The 18063-nt window shown below is 38.4% G+C and overlaps 1 protein-coding gene across 3 annotated transcripts in view; it reads right to left on the bottom strand.

The window, feature by feature from the left end:
• Positions 1–17168, bottom strand: part of ZNF292 (zinc finger protein 292) — a 100747-nt gene extending 83579 nt beyond the window's left edge. The window contains exons 1-2 of one of the 3 annotated variants that reach the window (XM_044000467.1): positions 16999–17168; positions 16623–16819 (exon numbers count right to left, since the gene is read on the bottom strand). In XM_044000467.1, coding sequence (XP_043856402.1) covers positions 16623–16790 — 168 coding nt within the window. In that variant the 5' untranslated portion in view covers positions 16791–16819; positions 16999–17168. Of the gene's footprint in view, positions 1–16481; positions 16546–16622; positions 16820–16998 lie in introns of those variants that run through there. The other 2 variants (XM_044000468.1, XM_044000469.1) reach the window with 2 other exon arrangements.
• Positions 17169–18063: the final 895 nt, after the last annotated feature.

The raw sequence follows: 18063 nt of genomic DNA, 5'->3' as shown, positions 1-18063 counted from the left end.
GTAGCTATTACCCGTATCCTTCCACTAAATTCACCATGGGGTGGGGGTGGGGGGACATGACCCACACCCACCTAGCACATATGTTACTTTTCTTTGTCCCAACGCCCTCAGATTACTAGAAGACTCCTTACTATTCAATCAATTATCATTCCTTAGTTTTGCCATTAAGCCCTCTTCTTGCTAACATGGATTTTCTTGACATCTTTTTCTTCTGTTCTTCAAAGTTCCCCACTGGTTAAAAGCTACATTGGCTTCCTATTTACCATAAGCCTTTCCATTTCCCTCTGTTTGATATTTATTTTTAAATCTTCAAATTGTTATATTTTATATCGTACTGCCATACAACACTGGTAGAATGCTAATGTTAAAAAGATTGGCCTTTGTTTAATGGGAAGTTTGAGATCATTAAAAGAACTTTTCAATTTCCCTAAGACAATTTACTATACTCTTCTTTGACTTCAGGTCTGACTAATCCAACCTGCACCATCTATCTCAGCAATACATGTTGATGGGGGCAGCTAGGTGGTGCAGTGGATAGAGCACTGGCCCTGGATTCAGGAGGATCTGCGTTCAAATCCGGCCTCAGACACTTGACACTTACTAGCTGTGTGACCCTAGGCAAATCACTTAACCCTCATTGCCCCATAAAAACAAAACAACAACAAACAAACAAAAGAAATACATGCTGATGAACATGCTTTATATACTGTCTGATCAACTGCCTGTCATAATCTGGACAACAGACATGATACTTAAATCTTTCCCATGTGAATGATCAGGTCAAACTCTTTTGAGTGGATACACATCTGTTAAAGGTGGCCCTGCAGTGTCCCAGGTCTTGATTTAGCCAGTATAGAGTCATTGGCAAATAAGATCTGCCAGCAAAGAGGTTCAAAGATTGGGGGGTGTGTGTATGAATGGACATGTAGGGTACAAATGTTTGAAGGGGAGGAGGCACTATCCAATATAATTATACCTTTTACGAGGCAGAGTGATACAGTTGAAAAGTGCTGGATTTAAAGCAGAAAACTTAGGTTAAATTAACTTTGGTTAATCACTTATTTGCAAACCTCAGTTTCCTAGAGGGTTTGGACTAGATGACCTGAAGATCCTCTTTCGATCACTAAATCTATGATCCTATGATAGTAAATGAATGGTAGTCATTTATTTTGTATTTAAGATTTGCTTACGTTCTTAAATTTGTTAAGTAAAATACAAACAATAATTATGGTATATAAATGTGATATAAGAAATGGACAATTTTTAAAAGGGCATTGCTACATAAAGTTTGGAAACAACTATTTCAAAATGGTATTGAATCATCAATGAGTATTATTTGAGCCTGGATATTCAATTAATTCCAGATTTATCTAATGGTGCTATCCACAAGAATAGTATGATTAACTTTATTAAATGCTTTGCTAAAATTTAGGTAAATCATGACTACATCACTCTCCAGGTCTACTCATTTTAAAATCCTGTTAAAAATGAAAATATGGCTAACTATGGCATGACCTGTTCTTGATAAAGGTAGCTCTTTGTAACACCAAATTCTTTTTGTAGAGAGTTCTTGCCTTGGGAGTTCCCTAAACTGAGGAAATAATATCTATACTGATGGCAGTTAAAGCATATTAAAATTACCTGGCTCTTAAATTTTTTCCCCCAGTTTCTAGATTCAAAGCAGATTATTAAATTCTGAAGATAGAATCTTCAGAGGGCAAAAGCTGGACTCAGTTCACTCCACATTATACATCTGCTGCTCTCCATGGTTTCAACTCTATGGAACAAGATACCCTCTAGTGTCTGTTTTCTGCCCTGTTCCCCAGCTTTCCTGCTTCCTTTGTATAGTTGTCTCCCCCCCACTATAGTGTAAGCTTCTTGTGGGAGGGCCTGTCTTTCTTTTATAATTGTATCCAGAGCTCTATCACTGTGCCTGACACAAAGTACAACTATTAATGTTTATTGGATTGGGTAGATAAAAATACATGCACAACTTTCTCATCCAGTCATATTCTTGTCAAGGTCTGCCCATAAATCTTCTATAAGAATCTACTCAATCTGCTGGTCTTCTTTAGATGACTTTGACTTTTAACATGCTCATTGCTCCCCATCATCATGTTATTCCTTGTTCTTGATACAAACAACCCGTCTTATGCCACTCTTTCTATGCCAAGAAGCTAATAATGGTTAGGCATTAAAACCCAACTTAGGGGCAGCTAGGTGGCGCAGTAGATAAAGCACCGGCCCTGGATTCAGGAGTACCTGAGTTCAAATCCGGCCTCAGACACTTACTAGCTGTGTGACCCTGGGCAATTCACTTAACCCCCATTGCCCTGCAAAAATAATAATAAAAAAAATTAAAAAACTAAAACCCAACTTAAGTATTAAGTCTTTCCTTCTCTAACTAAGCAATAAGACCTAGCTCCCTAGTCATCTTCATGGTACATACTCCAGCTCCCACCCTGGTGTCCTAAACATCTGCTGTTAAGACAAATAATATACCATGCCTAGCCAGATATAAACCCTCCAACACTATTCCTCTATTATCTTCATGCCCTCCTACCTCTCTCTCCTCCCCTTTTAGGACTGAGAACAGTAATCAAATCAACATTACCAATCCTGGAAAGGAAGTGGCAATCAGTTGCCTTACGACTACTCACCTTTCCTAAAAACTTCTTTCAACCAAACATCCCTCCCGGACCACCACTAATCTGTAACATGTTGACCTACCCTATTACAGGGGGATCACAACCTTTTTTTGCATTATGGACTACGTTGGCAGTCTGCTGAAATCTATGGACACCTTGGAATAATGTTTTTAAGCATTTAAAATAAACTACATAGGATTTCAAAGGAAACTAATTATATCAAATATTTTAAAAAACAAGTTCACACGATCCTAGGTTAAGAGCTCCTGCCCTAGTGTAATGTAAGCTCTAGAAGGTAAGGACTGTCTTGCTTTTGTATTATATCTTCAGTGTTTACAGTGTCTGGCACCTGTACAGGCTTCTTACCTTTTCATTCATCTTTATATCCCTGAACTATATAGCAGGCATTCAGTGAACACTGGCTGAATTTTGTCAAAGAACCTCATGACATCACTCTACTGTTTTCTACCTACTTTATTTTTTTTTAATTATTTTCCCCCAATTACATGTTAAAGCAATTTTTAACATTTGAAAAAAGTTTTGAGTTCCAAATTCTGTCCCTCCCTTCCCTTCCCCCTCCCTGATACAGTAAACAATCTGATAGAGGTTATACATGTGTAATCATGTAAAACATTTCCCTATTAGTCATTTTGTACAAAGCCTGACAAAAAAGAAAAAAGAAAGTGAAAAATAGTATTCTTCAGTCTGTGTTAAGACAATCAGTTCTTTCTCTGGAGGCAGATAGCATGAATTCTTTGGGATTGTCTTAGATCATTGTATTGCCGAGAATAACTAAATCACTCACAGTTCTTCATCATACAACATTGCTCTTATGTATGATGTTCTCCTGGTTCTGCTCACTTCACTTTGCATCAAGTGATATGTCTTTCCAGGTTTTTCTGAAATCATCCTACTTGTCATTTCTTATAGCATCTTGTTACTACTTTGATCTCAAAAGAACTTTTTATGCTTCTGTCTTCTTTAAGGCACAGACCTCATACTTCTTTTTATATTTCACATAGCAATATGTAGTAGATGCTTATTAAGAATTTGTTAATTTTGGTTTTAAAATAAGATATGCTGCATTTTCAGCAATAATATTAAAAAGTCTAAATGTCTGGTTCAAATGAAATATGTTAAATTAGGTCATCTGGCTTTAGTGTAGGCTTTTACCTACTAAAAGTAAAAAAATGAAATATTTTTAAAATTCTCTGAACTAAAATGCTGTCATGTTCAGTGGAACTTTTAATTGTAGTAAGCCAAATACTCCTTAAAATAGAAAAATTTCACTATGAATTATTTTTAAACACATCATCTATTCCCCCTACCCTAAAAGGTACATGTGTGAACATATTACTAGCTTTGATAAAACAAAGTAAGTAGTTACAATGGCTATCCATATTTGAGCACCATATCCAGTTCAAAATACTCTAAGCTTTTTTGGACATTTCGATGAAATTCAATGACATTCATGACCTCAAGACAGTGAAACTGAAAAGTAATACCCCACATTGTTCTATATTAATTATTGATTGAGATTTAGGAAATAGTTTGCTTTAAAGGACAGTTTGACATTAGAAGGTCTAACTTCTTTATAAGAGCTAACTTTTCCCATTTTTCTGGGCTACAACCCAGACTCATGGTCATAAGATGCTCTGACTGTCCATAAACCTAGTAAGGGACCACTCTGGTGTTGCTGACAGAGAACTTTCCTGAGAATATTGACAAACTATTTTCTCCTTACCACGGACTTTGAAAATACCCCCTTTGCAAATCAGCTGATGATGCCAAATATCCTACACCTTTATATCCACACCTCTACTATATACCAATCACAATTTTAGTTTAGCATCATAGAACCTTATATAATCAACTGCATAAAAGACTGCTCTGTCTGTTCTAATATGTCTGTGGTCAATGAAGGACCATAGACCTCTATTATTGACAAGTGCTAGATTTTGCTTGGAACTTTTGTGCTTCAATTTCTCTTCATAGCAGATTTTTATCTGGATGATTGGCGACCCAGATGGAGCAAGGGTCTCTAGTTCTCAGGACTTCCTCTCAGAAGAAATCCTGTAGGAGGGCTTTCCTGGAGGCTGGTCTCCACTTTGGGCTTTGAGCTAAATTTTCTCTGAGCAAAGGTAAGCCTCTACTTTGCTGGAGATGATTTATTTAGGTTTGTCTCCACTTCTCTGGGAATGATTCAGATTAGCCTCTACTTTTCTGAGATAAATTAATTTCTGTTTTCATCAGTTCCAGTTCTTTTTTTTTTCTTTTCTGTATAAATACTTTAGCAAAAATGGATTAGAGGAATGGATCTTTAACTAGCTCTTCTATCTAACAGTGACTTAGCTTTCATTTTTTTGGTGTAAACTAGGGAGGAAGAGTTTGCTAAAGTACACTTCTTTCCATATGGTCTTAAAACTGTGTGTACTAGGGTTTTGTTTTGTTTTTAAAAAAATTTTTTTTAAAAGAAAGCACAATTCAAGAGTTAAAGATTGATTGAGGAAAACTTTGTAATACTAGCAATTTCCTCTTTGGTTAAAGCAGCTGTAATTTCTCCTTTCTGTGGTAAAAATTATTTGTGGTAAAGATTAATATTGCAAGTTTTAGCTAAATCATTTGGGAGAGGCCACACCTGGCCCTCCATGAGATGAGGTATGCCACTGAGGTCAGAAGGAGAACTCTCCATGAGCAGGTTTTGAAGGACCTCCCCTTTTGGGGGAGGGAAGGGAGGTGAGGCACTTCTGGTAGGCTAAGCTCTTGGGCACTTCCGAGGTGCAGAACACTCTCTCTGGGGGTTGACTGAGGTCTCGGTGAGCAACCTTTGACTGGCAAGCTGTTCAGGTTGGTGAGTTACCTACTGAAAACCCAAAATTTCTTTGAACCAGCTTAGGCTGAGTTTAGAGTTAAGACCAGCTATCTGTATTTCTATTTTCCCATTTCCTTATCTTTGATTTTTATTAGTCTCACCTTTGTTGTTTAATCAATTCTCGAGTAATAAAATCTGATCCTTTTGTGAACTAAAGCTTAGAGGCTCCTTTCTTATTGGCCTGGGAGAAGTATTTAAAAAGAATAATTCAGAGGGGAAATTAAACCTAAAAAGGTCCCTCATATTCCAGGACCCCAATATTAAGGCGAGTCACCCAAATAGCTCTCAGTATGTCCAATTTTGGCCCTCACATTTTTCTCACATTAAAGAAATTAAGAATAGCCATTAAACAATCTTACCCCAAACAAATGAACTATGGACATATTCACTGCTCCTTAAAGGGGCCCTCTTCTGATTATTTTGTCTTGACTGTACTCTCCTTTTTTGTTCTTCCACCTCCACTACCCCGAGAGATCTAACACCTTTAGAACAAGAGGGACCAACTGATGGTGGTTTTCTTGAGGGGGTGGGAGTGTTTTATCTGGGTGGTCTTATCTGTCCATTGTACTAATCCATCCTAGCAGGTATTGTTCTGATAATTCAACCTAGTTTTTTCTTCAGTTCTCATCAGTAAGGAGAAGAGTGTAAAAAAGTGAAAGTTTCAAAAGTCTTCAGAAAATATAACCCTCCCCCCGCCATATTTTCAAAACTGACAATATTGGAAGTTGCAGAGACACAAAAACTAGAGACTAAATCTGTGAAAAAGAAAAAAAATTGGTCAGCAAAATAATTCCAAAGCAGTTTCAGTTTGTTAAGTCTCTGAGTCTTAAGTTTTTGGGTGCCACTCTGAGGAACTGGTTTTAACTTTAGTGTAGATAAAGGTAAAACTACTTTTAAAGGGAATGACAAATTTCTTGCAGGATGGAAATGTGATTTTATATATATATATATAAAATTAGAAGGCAAAACAGGAAAAATTTTAGACCACCTTCAGTACCCAAAGGAATAAAAGTAAAGTTGGAATTTATTTCCCTTTAGTTTCTTACTGTTTTTAAACAACCAACTTGAAGGCACCAAGCCTCTAAGATTGAAGGTGAATGCCAAAGTGCTTCCAGAGAGAGAGGAAAGCTTGTTTTAAAATCTGGAAGCAACTGAAAAGTAAAATTTAACGGATATGTGTGTGCGCGCACGCACAGAAGACGAAACGGACTTAGCCTTTTAAGTTATTTTAACAGAAATGAAAAGTTACACCTAATCTTCAGAAAGTTAGTGTTCACCAGACACCATTTTGTTTTTCAGGAGTACAACTGACAGGAGTTAAATTTGAAAAATTAAAGCATAAGCCAATTGAAGACAGTGTGCTCTGAAACTTAAAATCCTAGCAGGTAATGGTCCTTGAGAAAACTGAGTTTTTAAATTGTTAACTTAGTGATTGTATACCTTTAACTGATTTTACTGAATCCAAAAATTAAATGAGTGTGATGAAGATTTCTGTTAATTTAAAATCACTAGAAAATGAAATCTTCCTTCAAAGAAAGACAAACCTAAAACTCCTAATAGCTCAATTAGATAAAATAGTTTAACTTTATAAAACTCGTAAACTTCATAAAACTCAGAGGCAATTAGAAACCAAGAACTTTCAAAGTCAAATAAAAACTGCTTACAAGTTTCTTTACACATTTAAGTACAAAGTCTCAAAGAGAAAGTTGCTTTTATACAATAAGACCATAAATTAAAAGAACAATAGTTGGACTGGCAATTCTCCCTAGTCATTGCCAAGTAAACTCTACTGTGAAATGAGTGGATAAATGCTTTGCTAGAAAAAAAGAGGTTAACCGAGGGGATGGATGCCTTCTTCTCCAAAGTCATCCTACTTAACCAAAATCTGTGATACTCTATGAGGAAATGGGAGGGGCTTTAAATGTTGCAGTTCTGCTGAGTGGTTGTATTTGAGTTTATCTGACTAGCAGTTATAAAAACTATGTGATTATACCAATTCTAATTACCCAAAAGATCTCAAAGAAACTGTGATAGTACTGCAATGAATTGATTTTGTGTAATAAAAACTTGTACTAAAGTATAAAGGAAAATTCAGTAGAATGAAGATTAAGTCTGTAGACAGTCTTGTATATGATTGGGAAATAAAGACTGGAAGAATTAAACAAGATGAAGAACTTGAGACAATTTCAGTGTCACTGAAATAAAAAAAAGATTTGAGTAATTTTTAGAGAAATACCTTTTGACAAGTGCCACATATCTTCCCTTCCCCAATTGACATAATATTACAAAAGAAATGTCCTAAGACTTTAAAGGGTTAAAGTGGAAGTTTAACAAATGCATATTAACTAACTGAATTGACAGAAAAAGGATTATTTCTTTGGTCTGGTTTAAATAGTTATGCTAAAGCCTTTGTTTAAAAAAAAAAAAAAAAAGAAGGGGCAGCTAGGTGGCACAGTGGATAGAGCACCAGCCCTGGAGTCAGGAGTACCTGAGTTCAAATCCGACCTCAGACACTTAACACTTACTAGCTGTGTGACCCTGGGCAAGTCACTTAACCCCAATTGCCTCACTAAAAAAAAAAAAAGAAAAAAAAGAGTAGCTTTTCTGGCCAGGGATTACAATAAAAAATCCATGGTTAAGGAGAAATGTATGCTTTATCTGCCCTCTTAAGGTACACTGGTAGGGTTCAGGAAATTAAAAAAAAAATGATTTGGCTCTTTAGGTGATGTAAAAAAATAAACAGTCAAGGGGAGCTAGGAGTGCTACCACAAATTTTAAAACATGAATTAACTAAGAATCATGGACCTTTGGGAAAAATTAGATTTAAATATGGCCATTATTAATAATTAATAATTTGATATGGTTGAACATTTTATTCTCAAATAACATTATGATTGTATTATATTAGAGAAATTAAGCAGTCTTCTTTATATGTAAAAAAGGGATAATAAATAATAGTACCCACCTCCCAGAGTTGGAAGAATGAAATTATTCTCAAGTGCTTAGCATAGTAAGCACTGTAGAAATATTAACTACTGTTATTGAGTTTTGGACAAAAATAACATATTGACAGTAATAACATGAATGATTTTCTTACAAGGATAAGTTAAGGTTTTATACAACTGCATAGATGAAATCTGAGACATTAAGTGTTATGTTTTAAAAAGCAAAAACAAACAAAATCCCATGATATTCTTTAGGCTTCTAGTTTTTCTTACATTGTGAAATTTGGAAGAATATCAGATGTGATTAGAAATGTGAATATTCTTTTAATTAGGAGAATAACCTTTTAATTACATATTGCTATATGAAAGCATTTCACAATAATTTATTAGAGAGGCCATTTCTCTGTTGTATTATCAAAATGAATGTTAATAAGTCTCTGAAAAACTGTAACAATGTGTCTTTTGCCTTAAAATGTAGGGTTCTTATGATTAACAAAAGATATGAGGACCCCCTCAACCAGAGCTGTGATCCAAATTTTCTAACTGTGCTTAGGTAAAGTCATAATATCTTGCTGACCATGTGGAAGAGAATCTAAAATAGTGAATGCAGTTATCCCTTCCACATCATAGGGGTTAGGAGTGCAGGCAACCCTGCCATTTGGAAAATCCATGTAAAATTTTTTGGCCCTCCCTTCATACAAGAAGCCTGAATTATTATGGTATTAGAAGATAAAATATGCTGATATTATAAAATACCATACACATATTTTATGCATTTCTGAGTTTCTAAACTTTCTGTGTTGTCTACTAGCCTCCTTTCATCTTCAGCTTCCACAAAATTCCCCCAAAATTCCCATTTAATTTCTTATGCTGACAAAGATATGTCAAAACCAAGATGGTAAAAGTCTCCACGTAGAAGGGATAACTGTAGTTACTCTGAAATTGACTAAATTGATGTCATTTGGCTAAGATAAATTTTGTTTCCTATGAATTGGCCTGCTAAGAGATAGCAAGATTATTGAAAACTGTTAAATATTCAATGGGTTATAGTTTCCTCTAAACTAGCCTCTTAAAGGAAAAAACTTCAGTCATTATTTACAACTGCTCTTGTGATTTAAGTCAGCAAGTGGCTCAAGTAATAACTAAGAAATAAAAACCTAAACAGTATAAAGTACTACTGAAAACAGGACTTGGAAATTTCTCAATCTTTAAGAACTAGAAAAAAGTCTCAAAAGTGGTAAACATTATGTAAATGAACTATTGTTACTTCTTTAATTGACTAATTACTCCATACTGGATAGCACTACCCTGGGTTTTAGATGTCATTAGATATGATTAGTAAAATACCAAAGGAGATGAGTGATTTTTCTGTGTAAGATAATTTAAAAATGCATTCCATTGAATTATTGTCCTCTGACTAGTAACTTTTATGTTTTAAATACATGATACTGGGCATGCAAAATTTTCCTTGTACTATGAAAGCTGAGAAAAACTGTTATGAGACTCTCCTTTCCCTTTTAATCTGAATGCTGTTAGATTATAAATGTTGTCTGTTATATAATATGACTATATTTAAAAATTGTTAATTGTTTATTAGGGTTTATTTTGTTAGAAAATATTAATAACAACTCACTGTTGGGAGAAGAGTGTAGCCACATCCTCTTAGATCTTTCTCTTTGAGGGATAAGATCTCACCAGCTCTGCTGAAAGCATGTTGTGAAACTGTAGAACTACAGTTTAAGGAACTAGGACCTCTCCCAGGCAAAGTGGAGAAATTTACAAATTAAACTTTAAATAATAAGTGACTTTCACTTAAGATCATTTGGAAAATCATGAAAGTGTATCTATTAATAATTGGTATGTAGCAACGCTATATTTCTGAACCAACTATTCTCTTGTACGTGTGAACTGGTGTTTACTGTATAAGTAAAAGTCCAGAATTGTATTATTCTTACATAACAGATCAAAAGAATGTTCTGATATTTACTAAGATATGAGAATAATAATAATAACCTAGCCCTAAACTGTAATTAGTGAAATTATTTTATTTGAAGAGAAGTTTCTTGGGATTTAAATCTGCTGCTATTCTAAGTTTTGATTTCAGGGCTAAGTGTCTGATAAGGGCAGCTAGGTGGCATAGTGAATAGAGTGATGGGTCTGAAGTCAGAAAAAACTCATCTTCCAGAGTTCAAATTTGGCTTCAGGCACTTACTAGCTGTGTGACCTTGGCAAAGTCACTTAATCCCGTTTGCCTCAGTTTCCTCATCTGTAAAAAGAGCTGGAGAAGAAAGTGGCAAACTACTCCAGTATCTTTTCCAAGAAAACCCCAAATGAGGGCATGAGGAGTTGGACATGATGGAAACAATTAAAAAAACAAGAAGTGTCCAATGCCTCTCAAAAGGTCACTAGTCCATCACTCACTGGAAAATGCCATATGCTCCTGTAGTCTGAGTACTGTTATACTGTATGTCTGTCTCTGGGAAAGTCAAGAGAATGACCTTTTGAAGGTGAAGGAAGGATTCTCTTGACTTTGTTTCCCTATCTTGGTAAACAAGACATTTTCCCATCTGAACTTGGCTGTTAATATACTCAGTGGCTCATGATGAGTCTTTCTGTGTGATTAGCTGTTGATAAGGACCTGTATCTATAATCAAACAGAACTAAGGAAAAGTATTGATACTGCTTTGTCCCTCCCCTTTTCCTCACATAGCAAATTACATTGATATGGACAAGCACATCATGATGTTTCTTTTTTCATTGTAATAAATATAAGAGGTAAACCCTATTTGTGACTTTTGACTGAATGATATGCTAGTATAGTACTACTACAGTGAGGAATCAAATTTACAGTCATTTGAATTACAAATAATAGAAACTATGAGGCCTTACATTTGAAAGGGTATTTAGTTTATAGGATATTGACACTACAACATCCTTTCATTACATTAATATGATTATAATATTCCCCTGAGTGGGGAATTAATTTGATTCAGATATAGGTAAAGAAAGATAAAGATAAATGAAGATCAATATAACATTTTAAGATAAATGAAGAGAAATATAATTTTTCTGGAAATTTTTGAAATGAAATGGAGCACATTATTTGAAGAGCAAGATACTTGACTTTCAAGGAACATATATTGGCCTACTTTCATTAAGGATTTAAATTCCCTGAAGTTTCAGGTGTGGGTTCCTGGTCTGATGTTCTATAGTTCACCATTTCAACTAGTTATTATATTGTGTTAGAATCTATTTTGTAGCAGAAAACATGTAGGGATCTTTGTAAGTGACCAGCCCTCCTATGAAGGCCCACCTTCAGAGCTTTCATTAATTGAGACCTGCTTCAGAATGGGACTTTGAGAAGTTGTTTCCAGGGACCATATACCTGAGACATCTGAAACTCAATTGGAGATTAAATGGACATTGGGAGTGGGCTACTAGGATACAAAGGCAATTGATCATTGGATTACTTGGAGGACATGTAAATTCTACCTGTTCTCTCTGTAAAGCTAGCTTACTGAAGGGGATTGCCACCAATGGATTTTTGTCAATGCTATGAACCCTATTCCCGTCTAACTATCACAACACGTAGATGTAGAAGTCATGAGAGACTAAACATCTTTTGCTGTGGACCATTTCTAACAGTCAAACAGTACCAGTAATAATCAAACCTCTCATGGCTAGCATTGAATAAAGTGTTGAACTCTGTAATTATTGCTTTCCATTGCCCCATTACCAATTTAATTCTAATAGATGCTGAACATGCCTAATCATAACAATTTGATCTATAGATGGTGATTCAGTGGAGACTTGGCTCCATGGAATCAGAGGGGGGAATATGAAATTGAAAACTGATACCCCACTTTGTTCTGTATTAATTATTGATCGAGACTTAGGAATTAGTGTGCTTTAAAGGACAATTTGACTAATTAACATTAGAAAGTCTGACTTCTTTCTAAAAGCTAACTTTCCCATTTCTCTGGGCAACAACCCAGACTCATGGTCATAAGATGCTCTTCCTGGCCATAAGCCTAGTAGGGGACCACTCTGGTGTATGTGATCACTGACAGAGGACTTTCCAGAGAATACTAACTTTGTGTTTTTTCCTTACCATGGATTTCGGAAACACCCCTTTTGCAAATCAGCATGATTATGCCAAATGTAAGCCCATCCTACACCTTTATTCCACACCTCTACTATAGACCAATCACAATCTTAGTTTAGTATCATAGAAACTTATATAACCAACTGTATAAAAGACTGCTGTATCTGCTCTAATGTGTCTCTGGTCAGAGGGACTATGTTATCCTTGCCAATAAATAGATTATTCTTGGAACTTTTGAGCTTCAGTTTCTCTTCATGAAGATTTTTATCTCGACAAGACACAAATAAATGCAACTGATTAATTTTGATCACTTTTATCCTAGCATACAATTCCATTTTTAATGGCATCAGCAACACAGTCAGAGCAAATTCAGCAAAAACTTATTGAGTACATATTGTGAGACAGATCCCTTCCATATCTAAACCTTATGTACTCAAACTACCTTTAAATAGAAATATAAGTTCTTCATTTCCCACCAATAGAGAACTTGTACCCATCCCCTTCCCCCACCTCCACCAAGTTTAAGGCATCTTAAGGCATCATCTAAAAGAAAAAATATTTAATGTTTTTAGTGTGAATACATAGGATTAACTATCAAATGATAATAGGACAAGAAAATTTAATACCTATGGAATATATCAAAGTTCCTTTCTATTACTTCGGAGATCAAAGAATCATCATTGATGATTTGTTTACCCTGATGAGAAAACTTGATGATTAGGTATTTCCCTTGTATTTTTTTTTCTACATTCCCCAAAATCTCCCTTTTTACTGAAGCAAAATATGTAGACCATAAATTTCTGGGGAAAAATGCATAATTTATCAGTGCAACAATGACAATTACGCAATAGCATTAAGTATCAAATGGCAAGGAACTAGGTGTTAGCTCAGCAGCCCACTGAACTTTGAAAACATTCATTTTTGACATCAGAAGTACCTTGGTTTAACAGGGGAAGCTCAACTGGAAGATTTAAATGAAACTCTCAAGATTAGAAACCAAGACACCAGCAGTAGGTTCTAGCATTCCAAGTCATCTCCCTATTCTTACTCTCCAACAAATTATAGAACTTGTTTTACCACCACATTACTTAATTTCATAGCCAAATGGCCATTTAATAATGGCTAAGAGGCAATATGGAATTTATTGTATTGTTTCCATTCACTTAAAGGGACCAATTAAAAGGGGACCAGTCCTCCAATTTTTATTCTACATCTAATCTTGAAAATCAAGAATCAAGAATCAGATACACTCTTAGACTGTTCAAATAATGTAGATGACCATCAGGTACACTGGGAAAATGGTATGGTATACAAGACTCCATTTTTTAAAAACCCACAACCTCTTAAGGAACCTCAAATGTTTCATGACTCCTTAGATGGGAGTCTGGAGACTTCAGTTCTAGTTACAGCTGTGACCCTGGATACAGCACTTAATCTCTCTGGACAGCAGCTTCCTTATCTTTAAAACAGAGATAGAATGGATGGCCCAATCCAAATGTTCAACAAGGAAAAATCAAACCTAGTTATTTAGTTGAGATCTCTGGCTAATTATGTACTACAACCTAGAGTTAAGTACTCAATTTTCTTCTGCTCAGGAAAAAGTTCCTCATAAAAGGCAAAGAATTTTGTTTCACTCTTGTTTATTTGTAAAGCAGAATTAAACAATTCTCACTCAATTTTCATGCTCAGGTTCTTTTCCCAGTTTTATAGCAAGCTCTATTACCTAATAGGGGCACAGAGTGGAAGACAATACTTAGTAAAGATACCATGCAAAAAAGTTGTCAATACCTTTCACTTTTAAAATACAGGGGGTAAATATCATCCCATAGAAACAGTGATCCAATGGGAAAAAAGGATTAGATTTGAAGTCAGAGGACTGTTCAAATCCTGTCTCCTAATTTTACAAATCTGTGTAGATTTTAGGCTTAATTTTTTTGGGGGGTGTCAAAGTTTCCTCATGTGTGGGATAGCCTAGATCACCACTTAAGGTCCCTTTCAGTATTAAGTCTACCATAAGGTTTATTCTTCTCAGTAATTTTCTTTAAATTAACACTAAAATAAGTAAGTGCAGGTTAAGTAAAATTGGCAAGTTTCAGCAACATTTATACATATATACATACATACAGGTATATATACACACATATTTTAATATACTATCCCATATATCTTTAAATTCTGGATTTCATCTCTAATTTTATCATTCACTTATGTCTACATTTGGCATATAAGGCTAAACTGAGGGTGATATCTTTAGGTAGCTAGGCACAACACAAGTTCAGCTTAGAATGCTTTATCAAAGATGTAGCAACCCGATTACTTTAAAGCCTTTGTAGCAATATTGGTTTTGGATAACCAATTTTCTTTAAGAAGCCTTTGCTAGTTCCCCTCAATGCTAGAGCTTTCCCTCTACAATTACCTTCAATTTGTCCTGTCTATGTCTTCTTTGAACCTAGTTCTTTAAACCGTGTCTTACCCATGAGATTGTGAGCTCTCTGAGGTCAGGGACTGTTTCCTGTTTTTGCTTTTCTTTGTATCCCTAGCACCAAATGCAGTATCTGGCACATAGTAGGTGCTTAGTACATACTTGTGGACTTGGACATGTCTACACCCTTCCATTTATAGCATGTAAAAGAGGAAAAAGTGAACACGACATCTATCTTAAATGTTGAGTGCAAAAGCTTCCAATGACAGAAATGAGCAGGACCTTAAATTTAACGAAGTCTTTCATTCATAAGAATATTCCATTATATTTCAGAATCTCAGAAATTCCGGAAACATTTTCACGAAATCATCCATCTTACATGATACTCGATTTTAATTCCCCCTCCCCCCAAAAATCTCAATCTAGCACACTACTACTTGCACGCAGCGAATATATTAAATATTTCACAGAAATGACAGGGAAGGTCTTGTATTTGAAAATCCTACCCTAAATCGAGAATTCCGTCCCTGCATTGATAACTAGTATAAACACACTATGCTGCTGCATTTCCAATTCTGGTTAGAAAGCAGCTACTGGAAATCAGTTTTTTCAGGCGTAAAAGAGAGTAGAGCTTAAACTGCCCAGGATAAAAAGTATACATCACCGTCCACCCTACCAGGAGCCCCAAAGAGAAAGCCTCTAGCAGAATCCATAAGGGAATAGTCGGGGAAGCGGACTATTTATTCCAAGTGTAAAACCCGCAGGGGGGATTCCCCCGATCCTCGCGCCCCCCCCCCGGGTAGAACCCATTCTGGGACAGCTCCATTCGCCTCCACCCCCGTACAGAGAGGGGATGCAGCAGCAGCACAGTCAGCCAGGATGGGAGGGCCAACCCCCGCCCCTCTCACCGGCTCACCCAACAGGAGGCCGAGCTGAAAGGGGTCGGTGGGGACAGCTCCTCCGACCAGCAACAAAGGCCCCTTCAGTCCGCAGGCGAAACTCCCACAACAAAGGCCCCCGAGACGGCGGGCGAGGACCGGGCCGGATTAGAGCCGGGGAGGGGGTTGGGGGGGTTGGAGGCGCCCATCTGACCGAGGGGGCGGAGGGCCCGGGAGGGAGGGAGGGAAACAGAAACGGGGGGCGCGGTAATCCCAGGAGCACAATAAGAGCAACGCTATAGTGGTCGCGGGAGAGAAGGCGGCGGCGGCGGAGGCATCCCAACCCCTTCTCCCCGGCTCTTTTTCTTTTTCCCAGGCTAGGCTGGGAGAGCTCCTCAGCCGCGATCCGGATCCCTTACGCCTAGCCCGCCGCGCACTCCCGAACCCGGGGGGGGGGGGGAGGGAGCAGGGGACGTTTTCCGCCTGGACCACAGCCCCCTTCCCTCCCCCGCCCCCCCCCACCCCAGGCAGCAGCACACGGCCGCGAGCCTTCGCTGCTACCGCCGTCGCCACACAAAGGCGTTCTCCCCGCAGCTTCGCTCCCGCCTCACCTCCGCCCCCGCGGCGGCGGCAGCCACGGAGATCCCCGGGCAGCGCGGATCGCTCCGAGCCCGCCTCTCGCTCACCCGCTTCCCCACCAGCCCGGGGGGTGGGCGGGGAGAAGGGGGAGGGGGCCCTCGGGGCGCTCTCACCTGGCACAGCTGCTGGCAGTACTCGGTGGCTGCCTCCACGGCCGTCCCGCGGCTCTCCCGCAGCTGTCGCTCCAGCTCCTGGAGCCGCTCGCCCAGGCGCTGCAACTCCGCGGCGCAGCCTCCGCCGCCTCGGCTGAGGCTCTCCTGGTCGGCCTCCTCGTCCGCCATCTTCACACCCCGCTCCGTCGCGTACGCACCTGGGTCACGTGATAACACAATGCCACGTTCGGTGGGGTCACGTGCCGGGCGCGCTTGCACGCCGCCGAGCACGTACACTGGCAGGAAGGAGGCGGGGGAGCCGCGGGGGAGCCGGGAGGTGAAGAGAAGGGGAAAGAGAAAGGGCGGGGGAGGAGGCAGAGGATGGCGGTTTACTTACCCCGCGCTCCACTTGAGGATGGGGCCTGAGGCCCGGAATAGGGAGGGGCCGAACTGGGCCTGGCGCGCGCCTACACCACGTGATCGCCCCAAGGGGGAAAGAGCCTACCTCGCCAGCTCCACGAGCTGGGCTTCGCTTTCTTTTCCTCCGAAGGCCGGGCCTGCCACTGAGGTCCGAGAAGGGTTTGTGCGCAGCCGCTGGCTTCTGTTTAACGACGTGCAGGCCAGGGGCAGGGCAAGAAAAAGAGAGTGAAACAGCCCAACTGGCACCCTTGGGTGGGAGCCACGTGGTGCACAAGTCAAAATTGGACCCTTTAGCATCGCAGGAGCACAGATGGAGAGCTGGAAGTGCCCTCGGAGGCCCTCTAGCTCGAGCCTCCCATTTTACATAGGAGGAAACTGAAAGTGACAGAAAGTAGTCACTGAAAATGACTTGCCCAAAGTCAGAAGACGCCACTACACATTGCCTTGGGACAGGAGGGGGAATGAAAGAGCTGGGATAAAAATTCCAGGTGTTGTCCTACTTCTTCAGGAGTGTAAAAGTTAACAACTGACTCTCTGAAATGCTTGGAAACACTTTTAAATTTAATCTGCATATTAAGATTATTATCTCCGTTACTTTCCTAAATCTAGAGATAATAAAACAAACTGATTTGTAGTTTTCGCATATTCAGAGATGTAAATACTCGCACTGAAAACAATCAACTTTCAGGAGCTGGTTGGAGTGTATCTCTGAAAACACACACACACACACACACACACACACACACACACATCCCTTTAAAACATACTGCCCCAAACCCCAAAGTACATGATCACAGTACAATATCTAGGCAAGGGAAGGAGGAAAGCAAGCTAAAAGGAATAAATGAAACTCAATATGTAGAGTTAATGGTAGATTCAGGTTTGTATCCTCAAAATCACAAAGAGATCACACACAAATTCAAAAGACATGAGATTTTGGAGTTCAGAATGCAACTAATTTAAGACCTTTCCAGAATTAGTGAGAGGTAGCAAATTTTTTCTTGATCAGTTTAAGAAATTATAATAATAGCACACTTTTGCT

Source organism: Dromiciops gliroides, chromosome 4 (assembly GCF_019393635.1).
Source record: "Dromiciops gliroides isolate mDroGli1 chromosome 4, mDroGli1.pri, whole genome shotgun sequence".
NCBI lineage: Eukaryota > Metazoa > Chordata > Mammalia > Microbiotheria > Microbiotheriidae > Dromiciops > Dromiciops gliroides.
Note: the sequence above shows the minus strand (reverse complement) of the source record. Positions and strands in the feature narration are given on the sequence as shown.